Source organism: Equus asinus, chromosome 12, assembly GCF_041296235.1.
Source record: "Equus asinus isolate D_3611 breed Donkey chromosome 12, EquAss-T2T_v2, whole genome shotgun sequence".
Classification (NCBI taxonomy): Eukaryota; Metazoa; Chordata; class Mammalia; order Perissodactyla; family Equidae; genus Equus; species Equus asinus.
In genome coordinates, this window is record NC_091801.1 from 38,995,885 (window position 1) to 39,019,133 (window position 23,249).

A 23,249-nucleotide genomic window follows, 5' to 3' on the forward strand; every position below is an offset into this window, starting at 1 on the left:
TAGAGATATTATTCATAGCAAGGCCAGACTGTAAAATGAAAGAGCCAAATTTTTAAATCCATTAAAAAAAAAAATCAGGCAAATCTGTCAATATACTCCAAAAGGAGAGAGCACTGGCAGGAACCTGACGTTCCTGACCAAACCCTCTTCCACACAATGCCTCCATAAAGAAAGGAACCCAGGGCGGGAGACGGCCTGACGCTGGCAGACAGACAGAGCTGGCCTTGCAGGATGTCAGAGCACAGGAGGCTGAGAGAGATACTGGGTTTTCACACACTCTCAGGCTGACTGTTTTGCTCTTCAGGTAATTAAACAAGGAAGCAGGGCTGCTGGGTACGAGCCTGACCCCGAAGCTGCAGATCCATAGTTCTGCATATCAACTTCCGCAGGAACTGCCCTGAGCATCAACAGAACATTCTCTCTCACTCTCTCTCATTTCCTTCTCCACCTCTTCCTAAAGCTGACCCAGAAACAAATGCTCCCTACAAAAACATCTACTGAAAGGTCTGAGTTGATCTGTAATAAAAATCTCTGTGCGGTTCTCTGTCATTGCCCTCAAAGTTTTAAAAAGCAAAACACTAACCTGACGGCAGGAACTTCATATAAATTCATATATAACAAATCTATGTAAGACATTGGTGTCTTGATTAAGATGGGTTATTGAGAGAAAATAATATCCAAATAATAATTTTTTCTTCAGTGTGTGCTCGATTAAAGCATGTATCTTCAAATTCAGAAAGGCTCCCCAAAAAATAAATGACTTTGATAATCCAGTTCACAAATTAAACATGTGTTCTGTAATTAATAGTTATTTTCAGTTTTGATAACTGGCATTATGCTAAGCAAATACCACCTATGGTCTGGTTTATAATGTTTCATTGAAAATGTGATTTAAACAAAACTCTAAAATACTTCTTGTGTACCATTAAAACTCAGGAATATAAAACATATCCCTGAAAAGATAAGAAAGTGGCACATTTATATATATTAAGCAATGATTAGAATCATATAAATAATATATTCTTCCTTCATCTCAAAATCTATCGAGTAAAATATTGGCTGAAAGAGACAGAGACCAAAAGAGAGAGGAATACAAAAGCATGCCTGCTTGTCTGTGTTCAACACAAAGAACATTAAATGAAAACAACTGGCATGCTGCCAAATTCCTATAGAGGCAAAGAGATTCAAATAAATTGATTTCACGCATCACACTGACCTGGGATCAGTGCGCAGTGCTACAATACGCTCAAGGCTCCATGTGGGGTAAAGGCATTAATGCTATCAGACCCCTTGAACGTGACTAAGAAAAACTAAAAATAAATGCAGACATTCTCAAAAATCAGCAATTTTGCTTAACAAAAAAACTTTCCTCTTTTCCTAGTAAAGATACCAATACTTAAAGATGCACAGCATCATCTATATTAACTATTTAAAAACCCTTTTTAAAAATACAAATGTGGCTAATGAAATGCACATAGTATCTATAAATTGGAACTACATAAACACCCCATCCCATGATATGAACATAAATATACACCACTTTGCAACAAAAGTTTCCTCTGTCGTTACTGTCTCCCATGCTATATTCCCCTTCCATCTTTTAGACAGCCAATGGATCTTTTTTTTTTTAATCTGACAAATATTGGACCCTTCTTAGTATTTTCCTAATGGCTTGCGAGAGCAAGCTCCTCAGGCCGGACACCACCTCTACCTGTCTCAAATCCACCCACTCCTCACAAGGGCACAAATGACAGGAGAACAGTTTTAAACTGCATTCTCGAGGACCAAGCATTGTGCAAACTAGAGGTACGCTTTATAACACTGGGGGGAATGATAGCAGCATTCTGCCTTTACCAGCTTCCACCTAAGCTGGTGGCTGTCCCCTTGGCATCATTTCCCCCCTGGTCTCCTGAGGGAGAAGCAGGTCTGTCTCCTGTGACACCACCTGGCTTCAAACTCCCTACACAGACCAGAATCTGTGACTCCACCTTAGGCCATTCTCACTCACAGCCCTGACTGTTCAATTTCATACAGTTCTTTGCTTTTTCTGCTTCCAACTCACAACCCAAGGAACCCAATGCATTCCAGGTGTTTCCAAACTTAAAATATGTGATTTCTGCTCTTCTCTACTTGGGTCAACTTGAGTCTGAATCCAATATTTCTATATACCCATTACCATTACAAAAGGAAGAAAAACAAGGAATAAATTTTTCAATGCCACATAAAAAATAAACAAAATACAACAGCTACAAAATAGGCCAACACAAATTTATTGTGTGTGTGTCTCTACACACACACATATAGGAAAGAGAGCAGAAACTCAACATGGTGTTTTCTGATAAATGATGCTGGGGACTGGTATCTGCATATTATCACCAAGACACATTAAGTTGTTTTGAAATGTGTGTTCTTGTCATGAAATTTCGCTTTCAATATGGATCTCCCATGCTGCAATGGTTCACTGCCACCAGGCCACAGCTACCTATCACACAGACCAGAAAAGAATATGACTGTAATGGAATAGGGGTGGGCAAAGACGATGACTCTATGTATCTGCAATATATGCTCAAGTTTTTAAATCCAATACCCTTTTCAATTTGTAATCTGCACCTTAGATATTTTTATCGTATTATTAAGAACTCCCATAGAGATACACAGGGTAGAAAGCAAAGAGTTATATCTTCTTTTAAAACAAGCACTTTCTTCAGATGGAAGATGACGAAAAAACAATTCTAAAGCAGGGATGGTGGTTACTGTTGTTATTATTATTAGTTTGTTTCCTTCAAGATAAGATGTTGACACCTTTCTTTCTAGCCTGGACTTTAGAAATCCACTCAACTAAGCTTTAAATTCTCAAAAAATTATTTTTCAGTAGCAATAATACATGAGGTAAGAAGACCAAAGCAGAGGTGAAAGATGTCTCGCCTACTTAATAAAACAATTCCTTGCCTCCTCTTTTGAATTTCTCTCACTAATTACTGTAGAACGACATCATCATCATCATAAGGGTGAATAAAAGGAAGAAAAAGACAGAAGCTAAATCATGATTTAGGCTACCTCAGAGGAGTCTATAATTATCCAGGGAATTATTTCATTTTCTCTGGCCTTTCAAAAACAAAAACACCCTCATTTGCCAACACCTCTCTGGTAATTTTAAGAACAAGCCAGTAAGTATTCGTAAAGGTTGCAAGAGTAGAAATTTTACCGTGGGCACCAGCAGCGATACTTCCAGAACAATGCCCATGGATGGTAAATATTGCACTAGCCCTCTTTCCACGCAGTTAGGTAGGCAAGCAGAACTTCAAAAATCCCTTCCCAATCACTAGAGTGCCAGGCAGTATCATACTTTTCTGTTAACTCTCAATTTCTCTTTTTTAGCAGTTTTTCCTTATTCATCTGTGCTTCTGCACAAGTCCACTAAACCTGAAACAGAGCTGGCTACAGGAGGCATCAACTTTGGAACCCATAATGCAGGGCTCTCCTTAATGTTTAAATGTTGCAGACTTTAAGAGGTCTCTTGCCAAACGGCAATATACTTAGTCTATATTTGCTGTTTTCCTATAGTTAGATATTACTCTTTTTTTTTTAATGTGCCTATAGACATGAATTCCGCTTAGGAAGTGACATTTGCCTAAAATTAAAAGAAAAAAAATCCCAATCAATCAGAAGAAATAATAAATTGAAAAGCACTTCTTTCCTCTTCTGTCAACAAACTGTTTCAGAAAACACCATCTCTAGTTAGAATAAACACAGAAATCACAGCATAGCTTTTACTCTTTTACTCCAAGTATTACTCAGGTTATAACAGATATATTATGGAACATGGCAAGAAACACTGCAACAAGAGGGTGAAAAAAACTTGGTACTCGATCATTTGATATCTTCAGACCCAAAGCTATTAAGCAAGGGTTTCCACAGCCAGGCTGATTGATCCCCACTCAAGGATTTCAAAGTCAAATTTGTAAAATATATAATACGAATTCTTTATCAACAAGCACTAGAAGAAATAAGGAAAAGAGAAAATCTTTACAATTATAATTTACTGAGGAAAAAATCATAGATTGATTTTTTTTTTAAGTAAATTACAAAATCAAAATATTTATCTGGTCCTTACCTTGACAATATTCAAAGTTCCCTTTTTTCCGGCAGTCACCTATTACTAAACTCAGTGCTCTCCAAGTGTTTCTTTTGACAGATATCATTCTCCACCAATCGCTCTGCTAATTTCCTCTCTCCTTTTCTGACTGGGACAGATATTATGTTCACCAGCCCAGAGATCAATCTTTTCTATTGACAACAACAAAGGGAAAAAAAACGCACATATCACAACCAGTCTGAAGTATCATACCCATCTACTTATACGATAACACAAGACCAGTTTTGTTTTGTTTTCAGAAACAGACACAAGCTCTGCTAAATTTTAGAAGAATTCAAAACAATCCCATTTTCTCAGTTCCTATAACGACGTGCTCTAAGGCACTCTTAATTCTCTAATCTTCTAACTCAAAGTTGCATACACTCTGAACCCAGCAACTCCTCTTTCCTTACATTGGTTTAAAAACATATGGGCATCAATACCTTAAAAGAATGTGTTAGATTTACTTATTTTGATAAAAATTTAAATAATCTGTCAGATATTATGGTTTCTTTAGAAAACATTTTTGAGACATTATATGTGTTTATTTTATGGAATTTTACATGCAAGTTAAATCCCGTTTTAAAACAAAGTGGGGTCTATATTGAAATTTAAACATTGCCATTATTAGATAAAAGAGTCTAAAACAACTGATACGAGTGACAAATAATCTATGTAATCAAGAAGTCTTAAAATATTAGTAACTTATTAGTAATTATTGATGAATCAGTTTACCAAATCAACAAACTTCTATTACTTTCTTTTTTCCTCTAAAGCAATCCAAATATTCTCATTTTCCCTGCCAGATTTGCAGCTTTAGAATTCATTCAGCCATCCCTTCTCAAACATTTATTGAGTGCCTATTACTCACCTATTATTACTACTACCACCACTATGTACAGAAAAAGTATCACCATTTATCTTATAATATGAAATATAACCCTAGCACAATTATACGCACATAAGGTAGAAACTCAGTAAATGCCAAGGAATAAAGATTTATAAAAGCAGCCTCAAAAATTATTACTAAGGCTGTTGCTATTATTTCTTTAAGAGACCAAACTACTCCCTAGAAATTAAAATTGGTGAATATACTCTGATGTATATAAACAAGCATATTCTATTAAAAAATTTAATGCCCTTTATGTGCCACATTATAACTCTACTATCATGCAGTCGTTGGTTTTTGTTCTTTATGGTAAAATTAAATAAGCAGTGTTTAGGAAAAAATACAGTACTAGGTATTTCTTAGTTGGAAATTGCCTTGAAGTTCAGCAATGATCATTAAAGACAATCAGCCAGAACCGGAAAACATTTAGTTTACTATGAAACCTAACAATTTTATTAACAAATGATAAAGCAAAAATTTCAGTAAGAAAATGACCAAGATACATAGATACATGTACACACACATATAAATACTCAAACACGGGGGATGGGGTAGAGTGCAAGGAGGGGAGATTGGAAGTGAGGACATCTAGATATTAAATGATTATTTCTGGAAGATGGAAATATGGGTAATTTTCTACACAATTCTGTGTTTCCAATGTGTCTATACCAAGGTTAAAATATTTTATAAATAGAAGATAAACATTAGTGGGAAAAAGGAGAAAATGGATACTTTTCTTAGATTCAATCACGCTATTTTATAATATTTTGTGCTTCAGCAACCATCAACAAAAGACATTCAAGAGACTGTTAAAAGTGGATCATGCCTGTGTGGGCTACAGTTAATAACCTCCATGGAACAAATGAAGGAGGCAAAGCACATACAAATCCCCTGGAATCTATTTCTTCCTTCTCTTAACTCTTAAATACCAGACTGATGTCTGAGTTTATTAACAAAAATGGTGTAGGGGATCTCAGTTTTGAGGACCATAAAATAGCTATAAACTATTGGATAAATTTCCTTCAAAAGACAAATTTTTCAATTATAAATGATCCCCCAATATAGAATATACTGCTTCACTTTTTAACTTCACTTGTGTCTCTTTTAATCAGAGTATTTTGAAGTGAATGGAGAATAGTTGGCAGGAAGATAGTGTTACAAAATATTTTAAATGTCCACGTTTATAGATTCTTAAGTGTTAAGATGGCACACAAATACACATTCAAATAATGCACAAGGTAAACTTAAAGTCACCCCTGAGGATGTTCCCCACTCAACTATTTTATATATGAAACATTTTATCACAATCAATAGGATAACTCAGAAAAAAAAAGGAGCTAATGTTTGGATTTTTCAAAATATTGACTTTGGAGTATTATGTTTGTGCTTCATATATCCAACACATTCAACAGTCTTCCAACATAAAATAATAATAAAATGAGTAATGGTAATGAGCACTATGAAATATACATCCAGATATTTGTGATACCTATTCCACACTAAAGTCTGCAGCACATGCAAATGATAGTAAAATTTCTCTATCTTTAATAACTGCTTTGTTCAGATCCTCAGCCCCCAAATTTGTACAACCTCATTATGAGGGGAACATATACTGAGAAAAGTTTGAAAGCTAAACTCCACCAAGAGCAGAATGCCTCAAACAATTTGTAGTTCTACCAGAGTGTTATTAAAAAGGCTCAACATGTTGTATTACCATGGAAACTGTGGGAAACAGACATTCCCAAACAAATATTACTTTTTCTCAATGGTATGAAGTAATGAAAACCACATGGGTAAATCTGCAATCCGTGCAGTAGTTCAAGCTGTAGCTAATAGAAAATACAGAAAGTGAACTCTGCTATATAAAGGATTCTTGTTACAGAAATATAATGTGAAAACCAGATGCAGACAGAAAACCTTAATCACAGATGGGAATGTAATCACTGGCATACAGAATATTTTTTTGATCAATCTTAACCATATGCGCAATGTATTTATTTTCCAAGGAATGCAATAACTTGAGAGAACCTTCTATTTGAATTCAGTTAACCTCATATTTATAATGCTTTTATCTTACTCCCCCAACCCTTCAGTGTGTACACTGAGCCAAGGTTTTAAAAGGAAGAGTTGCTGGCCTTGGCAAATCATTCTTTTATCAGTTTATCTTTCAAAAATTTAATAGGATGTAAAGACTACACACATCAGAATCAACCTCAAAAGAGATCAAGTGTAGTTCCCATTACTATGTTTCTCAGTCACTGCCAGGGATCCCTTCACTGCCTAAACACATTTCTCTAGAGAATTATGTCAACATCTGGGGCAATTCTTCCTTTTGCAAATGATATATAGTTATTCCAAAAATGAGCCTTTAAACATACCTCTTTTTTATCTATCAACCTGGATTGAATCAAATCCTAACTTTTCTCATTCCTTTCATAAAAAACATTTTATAGCATAAAGACTGCTCTTTTACACTAATAAAAACACAGTTTTTTATTCCAAGGGGAATTACCACAAAAGGAACCTGTTACATCATACCTGACTTAGAAAACACCACCTTAATAAGTGTGGTCCCTGTCCCTGGATCATAGCTTACCTTGTCAGGGCCTCCACCATCTCACTTGTGGAACAGGTCTCCTATACTCTCTGATTTGAAGTAGTCAGCCAAGCACCACGTATGCCTCACTTTAGGACTACACTCAACTTCCAACAGAAAGTAGTTGAGACATTATGTTATTTGACTGTCCCTGCTCATAGGTCACATGAACTAAACTTCAATGTCCCAGTTATACAAGCTTCCCTATGCTCCTGTGACATACATTCATGCAGATTCTCCTTCTCTCTTCCAACTACTCATGCCCTGATACATGCAGAGAAACACACAGTCCTTATTCTTGCCCTACTCTGATATTCAAGACCCTCCACGACTTGACACTAACCTACATCTTTTAGCCTTTTCTCCACTCACGCCCTTACAGGGTGCAGCTCTTCACTGGATAAACCCATGTAGACTGCATCATTTCACCTTTATGGCTTTGTCCATCAACCCTTTCCACACACTATTGGATGACCAGCTCCTTCTCAACACTCAGGCTTCATTCAAGTGTAACCTCCTGAGAGATGATTTTCCCGACCACCAAAAGAATGTCTCACAACCAGCATCACTACCACCCACCAGTGTTCCCATCATTCTCTCTAACATTAGTTTTAATTGTCTTCCTTTGCATTTAACACTACGTGGAATAATCTTAGTAACATCTTCATTATGCCTCCCTTCTTCCCACCTGTAAACTGTTAAGTCTTATGAGAGCAGGGGTCTTGTCTGCTTTGCTCATTACTCTAGCCTCCATACTTAGAACTGTACTTGGCACATGTGGCTTTGACAAACCTTTCCATGACCACTCCTGGGGCCCATGGGCATTATCTCTTCTTTAAACTGTAAGAGCATTTATGATCTTTATCAGGCTGGGCAACGTGTACTTGCCAGGTATTATTCATCTGAGCCCATTCCCACCAGTATTGTACATACATAGGCCAGTATGGGAATCACCCAGGGGCTATGAGGCCAGCCCTTCCTCCCACACTGAGCAGGAGGATACCACAATTAAAAACTACAGGCTAGAGGCCGGCCCAGTGGTGTAGTGGTTAAGTTCAGCACACTCTGCTTCAGTGGCCGGCCAGGGGTTCACAGGTTTGGATCCTGGATGCAGACCAACACCACTCATTAAGCCATGCTGTGGCAGTGACCCACATACAAAATAGAGGAGGACTGCCACAGATGTTAGCTCAGGGCCAGTCTTCCTCAAGTGAAAAAAGAGGAGGATTGGCAACAGATGTTAGCTAAGGGCCAATCTTCTCACCAAAAAAAAAAAAACAAAGAACCATAGCCAAAGCCCATACAATCTTTAAGGTGTAAATGTACTCTAGTAGTTTTTGTGCATAGATTTATCTCCCAATTGAGTTTCCTCTTCTGGAAAGAGATCCCACCTTACTCTCTTTATGCCTTCCAACCCTACCTCAATGGACTATACTCATTCTGTTGCAAGGGCCACGAGGGAAGGGGCCATATTTACTTAACAGTGTTCATACCTAGTGCCCAGCCCAGTGCCTGGCTCACAGAAGGTGTTGATTCAATATAGGATGAGTGAACAAAGGAATAAATGATAACTGAATACTATCTAGTCTTTCTCCAAGTCCCTTCCTCTTACTGTGATAAAGTGTTTTAAAATCCTTCAAACATTACTTTAAAGAATAAATCAACCAGAAGGCAGGTGATCAATCCATGATTTACTTTTAGTCAGTACACACAGGATGACCAATAAGTTAATAAACTGGGCAATTTAAAATAATAAGAAGCTGTTAAATATCTCCTCTGTTACAAATATAATTTAATTTTCAACAAAATAAAATATTCTAAGATGACAGTAGCCTACCTACATTGACCACTTAGAAACCCACTGCATTCCGTGCTGCTGCTCCTTATCAGCTGACCTTTCTTCCCACCCTCCCCCTACCTTAGAAACTTGTAAAACTGTAGTATTTTTTTATACTATAACCAGTAACTTTTCTAAGTGCAGTGAGAAGTCTTGATAATTTTCCAGTTAATATAATTCCCAGCTGCAGTCTGTGTGGCTGGCCCTGTTCATGGGGAAAATTCCTAGGTGGTGGGATTTGAAGACTTCCAGGAGAGCAGTAGTGAGCCCTGGAACAGAAAAGGCTGAGAGTGAGGAAATCTAAGTTCAGACCTTGCCCCCGACACTCGTGCAGCGTGACCTCAGGCAAGAGAAGAAACCTCTAGGAGCGATTTACAAATGAGCTCACTCCCAGGTGAGTATTACACACAATATGCAAACTTCACTCCGTAAAGACCTCCAGTATACCTCCTCTCCACACATATCTGTCTGAAATTATTCAGTCACCTGCATTAAGGAACTGAAGACTGGCCTTCTGAAATCAGCTCTTCAAATGGAAAAGTGACCTGGAAGGAATAACAGTGAGACTCTTCACCCTTTTCTGCATTCTGAGTTACAGAATCTTAGGGTGAGATGGACCTGTCATACTATCCAGAACCATCCCTAGTTTTAAGGCTAATTCATCAGGCAGCAGAGCAGTTGGAATCCCACACAATGTCATAAAAGACAAGACTGGGTGGAGATGGAGAGGGGGAGAGGAGTACTGGAGAGGAAGTACTCAGCCTGGGGAACTGCCCAGAAAACAGAACCAGGCAACCAAAGGAGGGAAGTGAGCCCTTTCCTATACCTAAGAGATAATCTGGGGGCATCTGGGAGAAGGGAAGCTGGAAGCCACTAAAATTCTTTTAGCCTTGCTGGTCCCTGATCAAAGGGACAGTTCCAGCTCATAGATATGTCCACACACACAATATTTTCCTTACAATTTCAGGGACCTCATCCTTTACCAAAAGCACATCAGCAAACTTCAGGGTAAAAAAAAATGAAACAGGTTGAGATATACATTTATGAATATGCAAGTGACTCGACCACTTCACAGTTTGCCTAGAGCTGACCTGAATGGGGGTGTTTTTTTAGTTGGTGAAACTTACAAGCCAAAATATGGTGTACATATTTGTGCAATAAATTGTACATTCCATGATAAGAGGACACAATGAAAGGGGACAAAGGTGGAAAGAGATTAGGAAAGAAATAACATGTTGTTGGAAGCAAAGATTTCACTTTGGTCTTAGCAAAGATATTTCAGGACAGTATTAAGTAAATAACTTGAGTTCAAGGCCTGAGCTTCCAACAAATATTTATAACATACCAAAAAGTACCCTAACTGTTCCAGACTCCTACCTTCAAGGAGCCTATAAACCAGCAGAAAAGTCTGAATCACATAGATGGCAGCAAAAAACTGGATGTGATAATTCTATCTTTGAGGAAGAGAGGTCATGAAGGCTTCAGAGAATAACGTTTCATTAGAAACTTAGGAGAGGACACAGTGCATTCCCTGAAGAAATAGGTCTTAGAATTAAGGCTGGGGTGAGAAAGGTCTAGCAAATCAGGGGTGTTGTCTGTCTTGAACATCTCTATGTGCCCAGGCATCAAACAGGCCCAGACTCTCCATTAAGTACTTGTTGATGGAGGTGACTGAGAAGGAACAGCCAGAGAAAGGAGAGGATTCTTCTAGAAGAGAAGCTTCTAGAAGAGAGTGAACAGTTTCAGGGTCCTTAAGTGAGACGCTAAGAATAAGCAAGGCTTTACTGAAGGTTATGCTTCACACATATTACTTCCTGTAATTCTCATGACAAGCTTATGAGGTCATGCCACTATCATCCAGATGAGAATTATTTCCAGATGAAGAGGGGGTGCAAAAGGAGATTCAACAAGTGGTAAAGCACTTGGGAGTTGGGACTCTTCCCCACTCCACTGACTGCCTTCTGCCAAAGAAAGGAGCACCTCTTTCCCCCAGAAGGACAGAATTCCAGAACCAGTCAATCCCAGGCTCATGCTGCAGTCTCTAACTTTACAATGAGTGAAACAGGAACGAGATTTGCAAACTCAGAGTACCAAGGGACACACAGCAAAAAGTCTTCCAACCATCAATGCCTGGGCCCCACTTTCTTCCCCTAAGGTAACCACTATTGTCAACACTTATAGATACAATTTTCACAAATAGAATTTTATGCATTTTTTGTACAAATGTAGCATACAGTATACACTGTTCTGCTCTATGCTTTTTTCATTTAACAATCTCGCTCAAGAATGATTCCATATCAACACATATAAATTGGGTCTCATTCTTTTAAAAATTCTAGATTGATTTTTTTATGCTGAGGTTCTTTTTTTGACTGCCCATGATTAATTTTCATCAAGCACAAGTGACAACAGAGGAAACAAAGGTCTTAAAAAATTCAATTCTGACGGATTTTACAACAAAACTGCCAACTCCAAATTCAGTTAAAGTTCAAAGAGTAAAAAGAATTGCCAGCATGTTTTCAAATTAAATGATACTGGATAAAACAAAGTGAAAGATCTTGAAATAATATAACCTGATGAACCATATCCTAAAAGTCCTCATACAGGTACGTTTTGTTTCTTCCAATAACTAATCTCTGTTAATAGGAGAGATAATTAACAGCAAGCAATTTAATCCTAAGGATTCAATACTGCCCTTTAACATATAAAAGGAATTCCTTTACTTTTCCAATATGAAGTCTCCATTTCAAAACAAAAAAAAAATGGTCCTGCAAATGACAGTATTTCCTTTACTATCTGCTGATTGTAAAATTTGTAAAGACAAGTTTCTATTAAACTCAGTAGAATTTTAATACATTTTTGTTAATTTAAGGTATATTTGGAAAATATCGCAATGCTTGAGGTACTGAATGAACGAATGTGGGGTTCAAAGGTCCCCGGAAATAACTCTCTGCTCCCCTCCCCCAAAGAGTACTAAGCCCCCAGCCTGGGATGCACTGCTTTGGAAGCACTGCCTCCGCTCTTTCATGAACTCCTTGACTCCTTACTCTCTGGGCCTTGCCTTCTCTCCTCTACATGACGTTAGAAGTGAAAGAAGTTTTATAAATTATCCTGCAAACAAAAGTCCAGTGTTTGAATCTGTGAAACAGTTAGGCTGTTCTGTTGGAAAGTTAAGGGTCCAGACCCAGCCCAGCTGACCACTCTGTATTCTTCCACGTGGCCTGAAGTATCGGCAAAAAGAAGGGAAACTCAGAACAGTTTGAAATTCACACAAGGGGTCAAGGCACATAAGGAAGCCAAGTCCTAGAGAGATCAGTAATAAATCCTCCATGCAACTACCACTCTTTAAGGAAGACCTACCATTTGACAGCCCTCTCACCAGTTCCCAAAAGTAGCTGGACCACAAGAATCCCTGGGCCAGGGATACACAAATGGGTTGTGAGGCTCCTTTCTGGAGGCTGTGACTCTGAGTCACATGAGCCCCTGTAAGACTATGAGGGTAGGGGAGCTACCTCTTTAACGTCCGAGGTGATTCTCAAATTCTCACAAGCTAAGGGCACTGCACCCCTAATCTGGGTGGTCAACTCTTTCCCTTCTCTAAATCCACCCCTATATATCCAAGTTCTAATTATTTTTCCTTTGCAATACCTCTTACCTCTGCCTCCACCTTCTTGTCCCACAAAACCAATTCTGGTCATCCTTCTGCAGTACCTAATATCTAAACTGCTCAACAAGGTTCCGACCTGCCCCAGCCTTCAGTTTTTCCCCCATTACAGTCCATCTGACCCACTGCAATCAGACCAACTCTTCAGAAAGACGACTTTAATTGGATCCATGGTTTCCTCTTGCCTGGCACGTTTTTTTTGTTTTAACTTTGGTTTTATTAAGATCTATTTTACCATGGCATCCTTTGTTCTACAGAAGTCCAACTAGAAATCTGATATTTAAAGCCATCTGTTGTAAAAGCAGAACTGTTCTGGTTTTATAGTGCTAAGAGGATGAATGAAAGGGCCTGAACCAAATCTGGGCACCCTATGTGCTGCTTCCCAACCCTCCATGTCACCTCCCAGCCCTGAAGAGCCCACAGGACACAGTTTTTAAAACTTCTCACTTAGAAGAAAAAGCTTAAATCAAAATGTTTGAGGGGCCGGCCCCATGGCCAAGTGGTTAAGTTCTCCCGCTCTGCTTTGGCGGCCCAGGGTTTCGCTGGTTCAGATCCTGGGCGTGCACACGGCACCACTCATTGGGCCATGCTGAGGTGGCGTCCCACATGCCACAACTGGAAGATCTCACAACTAAAAAACATATGCAACTATGTACTGGGGGGATTTGGGGAGAAAAAGCAGAAAAATAAATAAATAAATAGATTGGTAATAGATGTTAGCTCAGGTGCCAATCTTAAAAAAAAAAAAAAGCTTCATATTCAAGACATTCATAATCTTTTGCTTATCTCCCAATAATCATCCAAGGGTCGGCTGCCACATTAATTTATTCTCGCTCCACCCTACCCCACCACTCATCCAAAGGTCTTTTCCACATCCAGGTTTCTGCACTCCCCATTCCTACTTTATAACTGCCTACAACCCCATTACGATAACTTTGCCTTGATAAATCCTACCTGTCTCAAGACAAGCTTCAACTCCAACTCACTCTCACCTCCAAAATCTTTTCTCCTGTACCATTTAACTGGTAAGTAATCAAGCCTCACCATCTTTCACAGCTATTTAATTTGGCCTGAGTAGGTTTATCATTGAGTGGGAACTGAGCCTACTACCTGCTGTGTGTCTCCATCTAATACACTGCTTTACACATAGAAGGCATTCATTAAGTATTTATTAATTTACTTCAGATTTACAACCAAAAGTAAAAGTTTTAATTTTCTTTCAGATGCTCTAAAAAGGTATCATTACCAGGGCTACCCAAAGACCATATGCCTTTCTTTAAAAATAGTCAAATTACATTTAATGCGTTGCTCATTTTATTGCTCTTCATTTATATTTTCCTCTGATATGTTACACCTGCTCCCTCCAGCCAACTCAAAGCTTGACTTGGACCAGTCAATGGAGACTGATCACATTTACTTTCCATGTAGACCTGAGCTGACCTACCTACCCTTATTTAAACAAAAGGCTGTGAATTCACTGTCCACATTTGTATTCCGTCAGAGTTCAAATATGGATCTCATTTCTAAACAAATCTAGCTATCAATGAAAATGAAAATGTGTGACAGGTGGGCAAAGGGGTTGGAGAGTAAAGAATACTTGTCTGACACATGATAAAAGTTACAGAATCCTAACAGTCACTTAAAAAGAACACTTTCACAGGAAAGAAGGATTACTATGTCAGTCTGATAAACACCACAGTTCCAATCCCAATATCATCTGCTGTTCTTCCCAGCTGTGTTTGCTCATCACTGTGTACATAACATATGCATAGATTCAGAAAATAAACTAGCAGTCTTTCATGACCTGTTTTACAGCTCACATCTTCCTATATCTTAGGTTACGGAAAGAAGTATAGTACATCTAGTTTTAACTAAATAGAACAACCAACTTCCTAAGACTTTGTATTTAAAGCACAACTTGCACCATGCTTACAATGTCCACTGGGGGATGACTTCCTAATTTCTGACATTCCACTTGCCAAATGAGATGTGCATTTGAAATGAATTCTGTGATGCCACTGTGCTAGTTCCCTGGCACAACCCTATGCCATCATTTACAGGTACCATTATCTATCCACGTTCCTAATACCTCTCTGATCTGTCACCAGGTGCACTCCCCACAAAGCTCAACAGAAAGGACGTCCCAAATACTCTTTATAATAGCATCTCACAGCTAGTTTTCTCTACTAGTGCCCTAATAGACCTGGCCACATCTACTTCATCACTGCTCTGGCAACTTTTCCTCTCATATTAGTGTCCACCTAGCTCTTGAGCTTTAGACAAACTGCCATTACCTCTCATGGTAATATTTTCTCAGTTATTTCTCTGATGTAATATTCAATCCAGTCAAGTCAGGTACCAACTAAGAGCTTAATGCATACATAATTTTAAGACATTCTCCTTTGTGGTGAAGAACTTGCATGTGACCTCCCACTGAACTTTGAATGCCTATGCAAAAACTTTCTACCACCTATAAAGCAACACTGATTCCAGTGGCTTCCATTTCTAATGACAGATGAAAATAACATAACTTCCAAGTCCTGCCAATCACAGATATTCCTAGTAAACTGTAGAAGTTTCCACTGCCATCCTGGTTGATGACAAAGTGCTCATCTTGATCAAATCAGAAGTATAAGAATGCAATCGCTCCTAAGTTCCAAAGAAATCCAGCCTGGGTTCATTATTAACAATTCACAAATTAGGATCAAACTTCTAATAATGTCTATATTTTTTATAAACTAAAAGAAGACAAAATCAAAGTGTTATTGATAATAATTAGGTTTTTACTCTTTTTAGAAGTAATAGACTGTTTATTCAGACAATACACTAAGAGAATTTTTCATTCTTTCTTACTTAAGATCTGATTCCTAGCCAAAGGATAATGTGCCCTGTTCATTTAAATAAACTGTTACTTAGCAGGCTCTCTCCAAAAAATGGTTTAAAGAGGTCATTTTCTAAATTTCCCAAGTGACTTAGGTCCAAACGTTGAGACTGTGGAGTAAGGAGAACGCCTGGTAAGCACGACCAATCACCACCAGGCCTTAGCCTCGAGACCTCACTTCTGCCCCGGGCAACAAGTTCATCTTGTCCAGCAACTATGACAGCAAAGCATAAAGGCTATTCTCTGTAAGCAAAATCTAACATCTTTCATTTCTTGTCACTGGAGAAACAGATTCTCCTCTCCATCATTCGCCTCTGAAAAAGGCAGAGTAACAACTAAAATTTTAGACAATCATCTAAGGTCTAGGATGGCTCCCTCTTCCCAATGCCACTTCTTTACAATGGAGAACAGCGGGAAGATGATTCTGTTCTACACCGATTCCATTTCCCAGCTATATAGAAATTAGTAGTGCCCCGCAATTCAGAATTAAAAATATGAAGTTTTTTTTCACCCTCCTAACCATGGGAAATTCCTGAAAGCCTAACTCCAGTATTATATATAGACTCATATATGTGAGAATTGAGAAGACTAAAAATCACTGAGTATATCCTTCATTTTACCCCCAAAGAATTCACCTGAGGGTGGGAATGCATTCCAAGCCACCCAGCGACTGAACTGGAAAGGGAACCCCAGTTTACGTACTAGTCAGGGACAGGAACACACACCAGGGCCTTTTTTTTTCCCCCCAAAGATTGGCACCTGAGCTAAGAGCTGTTGCCAATCTTTTTTTTTCTTCTCCCCAACTCCCCCAGTACATAGTTGTATATTCTAGTTGTAGGTCCTTCTGGTTGTGCTATGTGGGACGCCACCTCAGCATGGCCTGACGAGCAGTGCCACGTCTGTGCCCAGGATCTGAACCCGCGAAACCCTGGGCCGCGGAAACAGAGCACACGAACTTAACCACTCGGCCACGGAGCTGATCCCCCAGGGCCTTCTTTTTATAATACAGAGAGTGCTTTACACTACATAACTACAGTTACCAACTCAAGAGGGTGCAGAATCCCTCTCCTCTTAATAAGTGACCGGGAAATTGGACTTGACCAACTGGGAGACACTGAGATCAAGATATGGAGTGACCGACTGGGATGGGACAAGCCTCAGGAGCTAGGGACACTGAACAGAAGACAGCTCCAGAGTGCTGGGTGAGATCAATAAAGGGAACAGACTGATTCCTCATGGCTTCAGTGTACTGTAGGAAGGTGGCATTCTTTTTTTTTTTCCCCTAAAGATTAGTCCTGAGCTAACATCTATTGCCAATCGTTTTTCTTCTCCCCAAAGCCCCCTAGTACATAGTTGTATATTCAAGTTGTAGGTCCTTCTAGTTCTGCTGTGTGGGACGCTCAGCATGGCTTGATGAGCTGTGTTAGGTCTGCACCCAGGATCCAAACTGGCGAAACTCTGAGCTGCCAAAGCAGAGTGTGTGAACTTAATCACTCAGCCCCAGAAAGGTGGTATTCTGATGAGGGAACAGGATTTAGTAATGAAGAAGCTCAGATTAGGAGGTACTGAGGCACACAGACTGGCATATACACTTGGGCATATCCAAGGATAGTAAGCTAGTAGCCAACTCTGATTCCTAGGTTGGGAGCAAGGGCATAAGTAAAGAAACAGTGGATGCATAGATCACAGCAGCTGAGAAGAATATTAAGCCAGGTATTCAGAAAATAAGGCTCTAATTATTAGAACTAGGGAACAAAGTAGATAATTAATTTTGGGAGCACAAAGAAACCTCAGTTTTCCATATTGGGTCAAAAGGTCAAGGAGGAGTCTTGGAGTGTCGGGCTGGAGCTCTTTGAAATGAGGAAAGTGAAATGCTGGTTAATCATTTACTTAAAATCAGTGATGACAATGTATCTGAAAGTTAACTCCAGGTTCATAGTAGGCCTCTAATATTTGTCAGTTCCTCTCCTCTCTCCCAACACAAACAACTAGGTGGCAGCCCTTGAAAGCCCTGAGTACACTCAGAAGTAGCCTATGCCCCAAGCGTTAAAAGATTAATCAGTCTAAGTCAATCCCATTCCCTAAAGCACTGAGAGGTGCTCAGATTGCTGAACACAGGAAAACTTCACACCTCTGCCCCTCCGAATTCAGCAAAGTCCATATTCCAAAAGCCTTATTCACCCAAATACTGATTTGCCTTAGAAATCTTGACCAAAACGAAAGCTACAAAAACAAAAGCCTGCCTCATTCCTTCATAAATTACATTATACAAGTAATCTCAATTAGAGTCATCCAAGCAGGGGATTTTAAAAAGTAGGTCTCTTAGCGTCGGTGAAAATGTTAGTGGTTCTAAGCAGCATCGATGATTTTAAACCTTTTCGAAGAGGAGGATCTCATATCTTAAAACCTCAACTGTGGGGCATTACTTTATCCGTGGTTCTGATGTAAAAGCCTGGACATCACTTCATAAAGTATGAACATTTTGAAAAGAGTAGTAAGAAGCTCTCCCCTGCTGATGCCACACAAAGGCACTGAGGCTTCAACAACGAATGTGGCTTCAGCACAAAAACAACTCATTAGAATATCACATACACGTGAGGAGATTGTGTCTGTAAAATAAACTTTCTTATGCTGATATGTGATTCAGCATCATTTCTTGAGAGTGGCCAAGTGCTTGGTGCTGGACTAAGGAATATACCTACATGGCTGCCCAGGTCTCTAAAGACAAGCCAGCACAGCATGCCACAGTTTGGCTTCAAATTGGAAACTACACTCCTTAAAAGCATTATTCTTTGGTTGGTTACATACATGTAATCACAAGTACACACACTCAACACTGTTATTCAAACTAACCTCTTCTTTTGTGTTGAGTGTCAGAAGAAACACTGCATTGTTAATATCCAATACGCTAATGTGTCACAATGTCTGCCTTCCCCTTAAACCATTCTGGAGATTTATCTGGGTTTATCTGTGAAGACTATATCTGACAATTCAAGTGTGAAGCCACAAACTACACAGCCTCTAATTGATCCTAAGCAGTGATCACGTCTCACCCTGGACAAATCGCTATAGCCACAAGTCAACCCAACCACAATTGTGGACAGAGCCAATACTGAACCTGATCCAAATTTCATCAGTCTTTCTTCTACCTTAATTCTCTATGCCCAGTTTTACACAGATAGTATTGCCATTCATTTTCTTATTATAGGGATGATGTATTATTTCTATTATGATTATTTAAGGTGTGTTAGAGTTTTCTTCTTAATTAATACTGGATGATTTAAAAAGAACGTGTCTTTCCTAGAAATGTCACCAGTAAAATGCATCCAATTTTTCTCTAATGTGGTGCTTTCCCTGTCCATAAAACTTATTTGATTAGCAGCACTATAGAAGCTAAAGCTTTTGTATGCAGGCACTCAAGCATAATTTAATCATTTTATTTAAGCATGAAAAAAATTATTCTGAAAGCCTGTTAGGTAAAATATCCCTGATTAGTTTAAACTTACATTTGCAGGTATATTAAAGGTGAAATAAATCACAAAATGCTCAGTATGCAATGGAATAGTGTTAATTTTACTATAGTCTGCAGTAAGTTAAAAATTGTAGTATTAGAGAAGGTAAGGAATAACTATCTTATTTTAAATAACTGTATTTAAACAGGTTATTTTAAAACAAATTTTGTTCTGTGCGAACCCTTTTTATATTACCAGGATTTTCACCTATGGAAACCTCTTTCATAGTCAAACAAGATGAGGTCCTAATTGCATAATACCATTTATCTGCTGAGGATAAAAGTGCCAACAAATGAAAATGCACATTAGGCAAGAGATTGTCAGAACAGAAAATTGTCTTTTTTTGTTTTTTGTTTTTTTGTTTTTAAATAACCCACTCACATTAACAAAAGACTGCAGTAGCTTCCAAATTATAGGTTGTTATTTTTAGTGGAAGTAGTTCAATATTCATATTGGAGCAGATGTAGCAGTTTAACAAAACAGCTCTTCAAATCCTGCACAAATTGAAAACAGGAAAACTGATTGCATTTTCTCTTATCACTTTCCTCTTCTGAATTGACACTTTTGGCCTTCTGAAAATTTACACATGGCTTTCATCTCAACAGCACCTGCTGATCAAATAGAAACTTAACATTTTCATGAAAATGGTATAAAGGACTAGTTTTGTTCTAAACACTGTAAAGGGCATCAGTTGCCTACTTTATGGCACCAATTGCTATGTGCCAGACATATTCATAATAATTGCATATTTTCATTAAACTTTTAAAAATATGCTAAGTCCCTTCTGATTTTCTCCATCTTCACTTTTTGTATGATTCAAATTTCTTTGACTCATTGTCTGCCTAACACTTAGCTTTATTATGCAAAATGTGTAAAAGGGCGGAGGACACCAAGAAGATAATAAATACTTAGTATTTTCTCTGCTTCTGCTTGGAATGCACATATATTTATCTTTACATATTATGTCTATGCATGTACAAAAATACATACATCCCATTTTCATATTCCACCCACCAAAAGAAAACAAGAAACAAAAATTCAAAGTCAGGCCCTGTTTTGGAAGGGGCCTTACACATTCTTTTATTAGATACACATTTAGCAGGTGCTTGGATGTTGAGTACCCTAGACTGGGGAAGAACGGATGTCACCCAAGCACAAGCTGATAAGCAACCACTCACTATAAATACCTCCGGAGAAAGTAAAGGTAAATCTTGAAAATGGGTATTCTTACATGTAAATATACACGATTGGTAGCTGGCTGCTTCTCAGATTTTTTAAGAAAAGTGCTCCACATATTTCTCACATCCAATTCCGGGTAAAATTAAAGATGCTCCTAAGACATGCTACCTGTCAGTTCTTAGCCAAAAGAGCTCTACCCCTTCTGAAGGATTCCAGGCTGTCCATTCCCATTCTGTCTGGGTAATAAGGTAACCTGAGGCAGAAATGACATACAGTAATGTATGTGTCACTCTGGCCAGTTGATCTGTGAATTTCAGTGTTTCATCATGCTCACTGAGGCAACAGTAAACCTGAAATGTCAATATGTTCAGTCAATGGAAGTGAAATAATGGGACTCTATTGTCTTACCCCATCGATCTGCCTCTGTCAACAAGGAAACATGCCCCCCTGGTTTTAAACAAATTTTAATTAGGCTTTTAGTTACTGGATCATATTTACCTATGAAAATACCTATCTTGACAATATGTAGGAGGCAAAATAATCATTTTTTCCACTTATATCCCTCTTAAGAACCTTCCAAAGTTGACGCTATTTTTTGAAATACACTCATGAGTCAATAAAACATTTTTTTATTCTTTTTTTAAACCAACTCCAAGGAAAAAATTCCATGGCTCAAATCCAAAATACAAATCCACCTAACAGCCTGGGGAGTGATGTTTTTTCTCTAGACCCAGTTGAAACCACACTATAAAATCAACTAATTCCATATTAAAAGTAGGCTTCGTTTGTTCTTCTCAGTCATTCAAGTACCACCATTAGCATCAATTCATCACCCATTCAAAACAAGTCACACAAAATCAAACATGAATGATCAATTCCAAAAGCCTCTACCCTTTTTGCTCAGTTTATCAATCCTCAACACAGGGGTAATGAAACTCCTGTTAAAAGAAATGTGATGGTGCTAAGAAGGGCAGGGGATGCTCATAAGAGGCAATAAGACATGTAAGTCATTCAAATTTTGCCTAAGTTTTATAGCCCATCCTTGCACCAGAAGAGAGACGGTCTTACCTTAAAATAAAAACAAAAATGAACCAATGAAGTTTTTAAGCAGCTTTTTCTCTCCCTCTTCATTTAAAGGCTTCAGCGTCCAGTCAATAAATAATCTATTGTTCCCCCTTTATTGAGTCTCTTTAAACCTATTCAGACTGGCAAAACTAAACCCAATTAAAGATAAGGCCCTCCAGTAATCTCACCTCGGTAAGTCCTGTCTGGATAGCAGAGGTGATGGGAGATAGCGGCCAGGCCAGGACTGATGCCTCCTCCTCACCCCACACAACAAAAGGTAGATTTCGCTTTCTCCCTCTGCTAATCTTTAAATGTAAATTCTCTCCGCCAGCTAAGAGGAGCGACAGATAACATGTTACATCTTCACTTCTCCTGGTCTTATCGACTTCTGAATCATTTGGAAAGGGAGAGAGGGAAAGAGAAAAGCAGCCTCCTCACGCTCTCCCTCTGTTCCCTCCCCCTCCTTCCTGCCTGCTCGCCTCCCCTCCCTGTTCACGGAGATTACCTTCTGGCAAAGGAGCGCAGGAGAGGCGGCCGCAGCAGAGGCGGCACCCAGACCGAGGCTTTGTATTCATTAAACACACATCGGAGCTTATCAGAAGTAAAAGGCTTGTCAGGATGGCACATTGTGTGTGAGTGAGTGTGTGAGCGCAGGAGGGAGAGGAGAGAAGCCAACGTGCATCAGGGTGATTACAATATCAGCAGGGCCCAGATGGAGGCAGGAAAATAAACAGAGGGTGCGTGTGAGACAGAGCGGGAGAGGGAGGAAAAGTGGGGCAGAGGGAGGAAGAGAGAGAGGGAAGAGACAGAGGCTGGAGGGAAGAAACCGAAAACGGATGGAGGGGGTGGGGGCTCAGGCCCTAGGATGGGGGTGGCAACTGGCAACGAGGTACCCCAAGGCTGGCTGAGGGTGAGGTAGGGCTGGGGATCGCCTGCATTCCCAAATCTGCCCGTACTCCAAGAAAAACGAGTAATCTAGACTAGTAAACTGTATTTCCCTGCTCCAAGGCTAGACTGTGAACATTCTGGAGGTCCTGTCAAGGTCGGGGGTGGCGGGGTGGGGGCAGGATCAAGAGCTCTTCTTTGGCAAAGCATAACAATGAGACATTCACTCTCACCTCCATCCTAACAGCCACAATTTGCAAAACAAACCCAGTTGAGTCCTCACAGCAGTTACACAGCCTTCCAGACCAACCTCAAGTGGAAGTTCTTGTTCCTTTCTTTGCTGACCCCAGTATCTAAATTCCACCCCCACCCAAAATCACACATACAGAGCTAGACACAGGCAGATATAAAATATCTCCCATCACTGGGCTTTAATGCATCCCTGAAGAAGACTTGTGCAGCCAGCATCACTGTGATAAGAACCACTCGTGATTGGTAGCTACAGGTGACTCAAACACCTGCTCCACCTCCAGAAATTATGTTGGAGGAGGGGGTTCCTTATGTGTACATCTGAGAGCCTATTTTGGAGGCGGGAATTTGAAATTG

General features: G+C 39.2%; 1 protein-coding gene across 1 annotated transcript in view; it reads right to left on the reverse strand.

Moving 5' to 3' along the window:
- Positions 1-22,440, reverse strand: part of RUNX1T1 (RUNX1 partner transcriptional co-repressor 1) — a 134,848-nt gene extending 112,408 nt beyond the window's left edge. The window contains 2 exon segments of the mRNA XM_070481331.1: positions 22,264-22,288; positions 22,290-22,440. Of these exon segments, the coding sequence (XP_070337432.1) occupies positions 22,264-22,288; positions 22,290-22,385 (121 nt within the window). The 5' untranslated portion in view covers positions 22,386-22,440.
- Positions 22,441-23,249: the final 809 nt, after the last annotated feature.